Here is a 7,072-nt window from a genome sequence, read left to right as displayed (position 1 = left end):
AGGAGCAGAGGAGCTGCTCTGCGAGTTTAAATATACATGTGTGCCCCCTGCCAAGGCGCTACTCGTAGCACTAGCGTGCTACTCGTTGCGCAAGCAAGGGAGCTGATGCCGCAGAGCATGTGAGGCGGTACACGCCGTCACAGTAAGGTACTTATAAAAAAAGTATAAAGTTAATATTAATAAAAAGCTTTTACTTAATAGCCCTTAGGCTTCTTCGCTTACTAGAGCTGCTTCTTATAATTAATTTAAGCTATATAGAAAGCGCAGCGTTGTTAGGCGTCTTTATAACCTTGTAAATAGCGTCCTAGCCTTACATAAGCGTATAAGGCTTTTTAACACTATATAGAGAGACCTAGCTAAAGAGGACTCTATTTAGGAGTTTAGTACGCTTAATCTTATATGTAATAGTAGAGTATACTAGCACTTAGTGTATTTTATGCTTTTATGCTGCTTTAAGCTTAAGGAAGTAATTAGCTGCTTCTAAAAGTAATAAAAAGGCTCTTTTAATGCAAAGCATCAGGCTTACTATACTAGATTTAACACTCTATTTAATCTTATAACTAAGAATAATTAGGATAAGATTAAGCGCTTTATAAGCTTTTTAAAAAAGTGTTATTAAATAATAAAAAAACTTAAAGGTAATAGCTTATTTAGCTTAGTTTAGTAAATAATTATAAAGCTATAGTGCCTCTAAATTTACTTTAATTAGATAAGCAACACTTTTACTAATAAGCTAAGCTTTTGTTACTTTAAAAGTGCTATTAAGTTTAGCTATTAAAAGCTTATAACTTACTAAAGTAAGCTAATTCTTAAGCTTTTAGCTTTATATTATATAGTAGCAACTATACTCTATTCTTAGCTATAATTACTATAGTTTTAAACTTACTAGTAGTATTATAAAGCTTAGGTTAATAAAGTAACTTAGGTAATAGAAATAATTTTTACATAAAACATAGACGCTAAAAATAAAGATAAGAATAAAGATAAAAATAAAACTAAAAGTAAGGTCTTATTTCTAAGGTGTTGTAAACTACTTAGTAGTAACTATTATAACATTAATTATAAAGACTGTCTTATTATTAACCTCTCTGTTGAATAGGCTCTGACAGCTAGCTGCTTATGGTATAAGCACTTAAGTAGCAAGAGTAAGAGTAGTGTACAGTGTGCACAGCGTACAAGGTAGGTAAGGTAAGAGCAACATGTTTCTAGTTCTATTACTCTTGTCTTTCCTCTGTATAAAGGAAAAGGGGGATACCTAGATGTTTACGCACAGAGGTTCACACACAAGCATTATGTAACATAGATATGTAATCCTGCTTATGCGCAATTGTTTGTATCTAGGCTGCAACACTGCTGCTGCGTACAGACACTAGCAACTTTTCTTTTTGTCTAAAAAGTTACCTTCTGTACGTGTTACCTCCTTTTTATCTATGTAGGTCTATCTAATTATGTTCTGCTTTTACTTTACCCTATTTATTAGAACTTGCCTTAGTAATGCTGTACATTAAGATAAGCTAGTTGTACTATGTAAATAGCTTTATAAATAGTGTAAAGCATTTTAGGCTATTATTATTTAGCCTTTATGCGCTTGCCTTATAAGTAATTTAGTAGTGTATAAACTGTTTTATGCAGGGTTTTATGCTAGAATAGTGTAGGATCTTTGTGTAGGCAGGTGCGTAGAGAGGTGTATATAATAAAGTCTTCTCTTTTTTTTTACCTTCTTTTCTTTATCCTTTACTCTTTAAGCCCTACTATACTATTCCCTAGCTCTTTTCTCTTTTTTTTGTACAGTGCTAACAGTGACAGATACTCCTGCCTGCACACACACACACACACACACACACACACACACACAGAGAGAGAGAGATGTCTCTCTAGCCTTCCTCCTCTACCTCTAGCGCTGTCAGTGCGGGCGTCTTTAACGTCCTTGTGCAGTCTAGCAGCCTAGGGCGCATTTGTGTCACCCTTCTAACTAGTTCTGCTGCTAATTAGCAGTTTATTTAGCATCTTAGCATAAATATATAAATTCTTTAGCTCTTTTACTTTCTTTTTATATAAAATGCTAATTATAGATAAGCTAAGAAGTAGCATGTAGCAGCTTTACTATTTTATAATATTAATATTATCTTGCCTGCTAGCACTAATCTGCAGCTGTAGGCAGCAAAAGTTGTGTGTTATAAGAGGTACTTCTGTGCAGTTCTAGTCTAGAGTTATAGTTAAGTCCTAGTAACTCTGTGTGCTTATTATTATAGTAGCACTACTAGTGCTTTTTTTTTTATTAAGTGTTATGTGTTAGCTAACTTCTAAGCTAATGCCTACACCTTATGCATATAGCAGAGCTGTGGTCTGCATTGTGACTACTATACATAAGGGGTGGTAGCTTTTTCTTCTCCTGTATACTAAGCAAATAAACTGTTTTTTTTACATATCCTTCTCTTCTAATCTTGTAATAAGAAAAATAAGTGCGTACAATAAAAAAAATAAAAGAGATAGGCCTTATATAAAGGTGTTGTTAGTCTAGTTAGTCTAAGGCATCTTTGCGCACAAGATCTAGCTAGTCCACAGATGCTTCTATCTAGACAGAGAGGCAGTTAGTTAGGACTAATAATTAAAAAGCTTAGTTTAGTGTTTTCTTTATACATACATCTACTAGGTAGTTTTTACTATTAATCTACTTTATTTTAGTAATTTCTCTCTTCTTATATAATTTATAGAGTAACATAATGTTAATTATAAGTTACTTTTTACTAGTAGTGCCTAGCTTAATAAGGCAATTATATAGAGACCTTAAATTTGTGTAAATTACTACTAGAATTAGTAGTAGTTTAAGCATTTATATAATTTACTATAGAGTTGTACTAAGTGTAATTACATTATTAAACCTTTTAACTATTCTGTATAGTTTACTAGTAAGAACACTTCTAGTTACTCTTTTACACTTAGTAGAATTTTAGTGTATAATGTTACCTAGTATTTTAAAGCAGTTACTTTGCTCTGTATAGTCTTTATTGCCTAATATAATTAAAAATTCTAGCTGTAAGCTAAGGTCTTTGTTATTAGTAAATAATCTATTTATAAAGATAAACAGCTTTGCATAATTAAGCTGTAATAGTAGAAAGGTAAGACTATACTTACTATTATCTATCTGCTATTAGATTTATGCGTTAAGTATGTTAATGTTATTATGCAAAAAGTCTATAGTTTATGCAGTAATAAATAAGTTAAATACTGCCTCTAGTTAACACATAGATGCAATGTATACCTTTTTTACACATTACTTAATATATTATTGTGCAGCATCTTTATTCTCTAGGTTAATTATATAAAGGTAGCTTACTTATCTTTTCTAAGTAAAAACTACTATATTGTGTGTAAGTTTAATTCTTTTATTATTAAACTTAATAGGCTGCTTTTTTACTAGAATAGTTTTACTCTTTATATAGAACTTTGCTTTCTGCAGTTTTTTTTTTCTTTTTATATAAAATCCTTTATTATAATGCTTAAAGTGTTATATAAATGCTTTTAGTTATTTCTAGAGCCTATGTTGTACATATAGTGCATATTCGCCTAACCTTCTAGGATATCTAGAAAGATGTCTGTGTACTAAGTTTCCTAGATATCTAGCTATTAACATAGATTAATAAAAATCTTTATTTTATTTATAAAGATGTTATATAGTTAACTTATGTAGTTATTATTTTTTTTTATACTTTTTAGAATTATATAATCTTGTTTGCTAAAAGTTTTTCTTTAGTAGTTTCCCTTTAGGGTAGAAGTTTATACAGGTTGTAATATAGTATAGATTATGCAAGTAGTATTAGTGGTGCATACACTACTGCAGGCGGTGGTGTGTATGATTAAGGGTGTGGAGCAGGCGTTAGGTAGGGTGGCATGTATTGTTTGTACAGTAATTAGTGTAGTGCTAGCTAAGGTATAGAAGCAGGTAATGCTAGTATGTTTAGTGTTAATAGTAGCATTATGTTTAGTCTACTTCTGTGCAAAGCCTTATATAGTAATAAAGGTTGCGTATAAAGCCTTTTTAGTGTAATTACTTTCTCTTATGCTATATTATACAGCTTTTAGGCTTAAGTACCTTTAGTGCCTAGCTATAGTGTAATTCCTTTGTCCTTTAGCACTTATATAAGCTTCTTTTTAAACGCGTAGCTAAGTGCTAAGAAGTCTTATAGTGTCTATTCTTTAAAATCTTTTATGTATGCACTTAGAAAAGTAGCGCTTTTCTAAGTTATTATATATAAATTAGTAATTATATAACTTGCGTATAATTAAGTTTATAGGCTTATTAAAGCCTTTAATATGTTAATCTTATTATTCTAGTACTCTAGGCTAGTCTTGTTCTGTAGTGTTGCCTCTAATATCTCTATGTCCTTTGCAAGTTATTTATATAATAAGAATTATTTCTTATTCTTTTTATTATTGCGCAGAGTTGTTAGTTGCTAATAAAATTTTATTATAATAGTATAGTTAATTACTTTTCTAGTAGATTACACAGGTACTGCTGTTGTCTAGCTGCTAGGTTGTGCAGCTTTAATAGCTTTAGTGTGCGCCTTACACTATCTCCTTTTTACTTTGTACAGTAGCAGAGCTTACTGTATAATGCAAAGGATTAATGTGCTATTATCTAGCTACTAGGTTATGCAGCTTTAGTAGCTTTAGTGTGCGTCTTATACTATCTCCTCTTTACTTTATACTGTAGTAGAGCTTACTATATAATGTAAAGGATTAATCTACTATTCTAAAAAATAGGTAACTAAATAAAGTACCTTATAGGGCGTAAGTACTCTGCTATTACTTTTCCTAAGAAATAAGTAACAAAATAAAGTACCTTATAAGATGTAAGTACTTTATTATTACTCTTACTAATTTATAGTTAATTAAATTAACTACTAATTAGTGTTAAATAGGCTCTAATAGCTAGCTGCTTATAGTATAAGCACTTAAGTAGTAAGAGTAAGAGTAGTGTACAGTGTGCACAGCGTATAAGGTAGGTAAGGTAAGAGTAATATGTTTTTAGTTTTATTGCTCTTATCTTTCCTCTGTATAGAGAAAAAAGGGGATATCTAGATGTTCGCGCACAGAGGTTCGCGCACAAGCATTATGTGACATAGATACGTGATCCTGCTCGTGCGCGATCGTTCGTATCCAGGCCGCGACGCTGCTGCTGCGTACGGACACTCTCTCTTATAATAAATACGTGCTTATATAAGTATAAAAGGCTATTAAATAAGCTGCAATTTTACTATAACACTATATGCCTTAATCTCTATAAGAATTACTTATTACTACATAGAGATCCTGTATAGTAGTAGCTTACTAGAGGCAAATTAAGCTATTCTATCCTTTATAAGATTACTCTTAATTTTCTTACTATTCTAGCTACACGCTATAAGTGCAAAAGATGTTTTAGTGCTACTAGTTATACTATAACTAATAATTATAACTACTTATTAAGTGTAATAATTAAGGCTATACAGCTGCAGAAGCACTAGATTAAACACTAAATAGTAAGAAGTAAGCTCTAGGCTCTAGCTGCTTATATTACTAAGGAAAATAGCTTTATAGAGGGCTATTAGTTCCTTAACTCTGTTTTTTTATAGTATAGTGTATTAATTATTACAACGTACATTAATTATACAGTACTACCTGTACAGCTTATCTTAAACGGTGCGGCTACTGTACGTACAGCTGCCTCTCCTCCTCGCGACCGTACGTACGTACGAAAAATCTCGTCCGTACAGGCCTCAAAATCTCCTAATCGTACAGTAGTACGACCTATTGGGCACACTGGCTGGACACTTGATCGATGTGATCATGCGAGCAAGGTTGACGCCGGCAGTCCTGTATCCACGCGTTAGACTCATTCGCTTTCCATTACAGAAAAGGCTCAACATGTGCTTACAGAATTCCGAGCGCGAAGCAGGCTGTAACATCCCACTTCCTCTGTCCGTTCATATGCAGCTTCCAGATACTCGGAAGTGGCAGAAACACCACCCATATGTCGACAAGCATGTTCCATACGCCGGAGAAGATCTCAATCGCCATCACGTCTCCACAAGATCCCCTCAGCAAGCGGTTCCAATTGTAGGCAATTGGACGACACAAGAGGCATATTGTGAGAACGCAGGCTACCCAGTAGGCGAAAACCAATGTACTGGTGACCCAGCAAAGGCGATTGAAGGTTTTCGTCTTGATGATCTGCATGTAAAAAAGTAGAATGGCCAATCGAAATGAAGTGATGAAGGTGGTCCACGCCCATTCTCCAATCTAGAAGATCTGGCAGGAAGAGTTAGCAAATGTTCGCACTATGAATGGGTGGATGTTACCTTGAGCGTGAGAACGATCTGTGAGAACGAGAGCCCCTCATAATGTAGTCCGAGTCCACCGACGGCAACAGCTGGCGGAAATGTTCAGTCACGTTACACTCTGAGAGGATCGAATACCAACCGATGACCTTTCCGACAACGTAACCCAAAGGACGGATCTGTGGCCATTTGGCAGGGCGGAACGACGATCGACGTCACTGAGGGTACCCACTTCCGCTAAGAAGATGAGATAATCATGGACTTTCAGTGACTGCTTTCTCTCGATGTTCGAGAGCACTCGAAGGAGGACAGCGGTCACACTCAGCGGTACCAGAATGCTGACTGCGACAATGTAGCTGGCAGGTTTCGACTGCATCGCTTTGACAAATTACCAAAAAGAGGTTCAAGAAGAGGTGGGGCAATAGAGTTCAATAGAAGAGGGCCTCACTGGCGATTCATCTGAGGAAGGATGGAGTCTCAGCGTTCACGGGCGTTCATAACTTTCGCACGAAAGATGCTGTGTAACATGAAGCTCTAACAAGTGAGACTCCGAATATCTTCGCTGCGCGGGTAATCTCGCGCCGCTGGACCATCCTCAGGGCCGCTTATGTGCTGCGCCGCCGGATAATAACACTCCGCTCATAGGTTCAACTACCCCGAACATACGCCCTGCAGCTGCAGATACATTCTACTCCTGCCAAGCTGATCGTTTGTCTTGGTCCCCGACGTGCCACTCCCATGCATGCAGCAAT

The 7,072-nt window shown here is 35.0% G+C and overlaps 1 protein-coding gene across 1 annotated transcript; it reads right to left on the bottom strand.

Annotated features, from left to right (window-relative positions):
- Positions 1–5,913: 5,913 nt before the first annotated feature.
- Positions 5,914–6,699, bottom strand: BDR25DRAFT_231736 (uncharacterized protein; the record flags this gene model as incomplete). The annotated part of the gene is made up of 3 exons (XM_033685390.1): positions 5,914–6,282; positions 6,342–6,412; positions 6,525–6,699. Coding segments are annotated over 3 exons (615 nt in total), but the record flags the coding sequence as incomplete, so codon positions are not given.
- Positions 6,700–7,072: the final 373 nt, after the last annotated feature.

Source organism: Lindgomyces ingoldianus, assembly GCF_010093535.1.
Source record: "Lindgomyces ingoldianus strain ATCC 200398 unplaced genomic scaffold BDR25scaffold_25, whole genome shotgun sequence".
Taxonomy (NCBI): Eukaryota; Fungi; Ascomycota; class Dothideomycetes; order Pleosporales; family Lindgomycetaceae; genus Lindgomyces; species Lindgomyces ingoldianus.
Note: the sequence above shows the minus strand (reverse complement) of the source record. Positions and strands in the feature narration are given on the sequence as shown.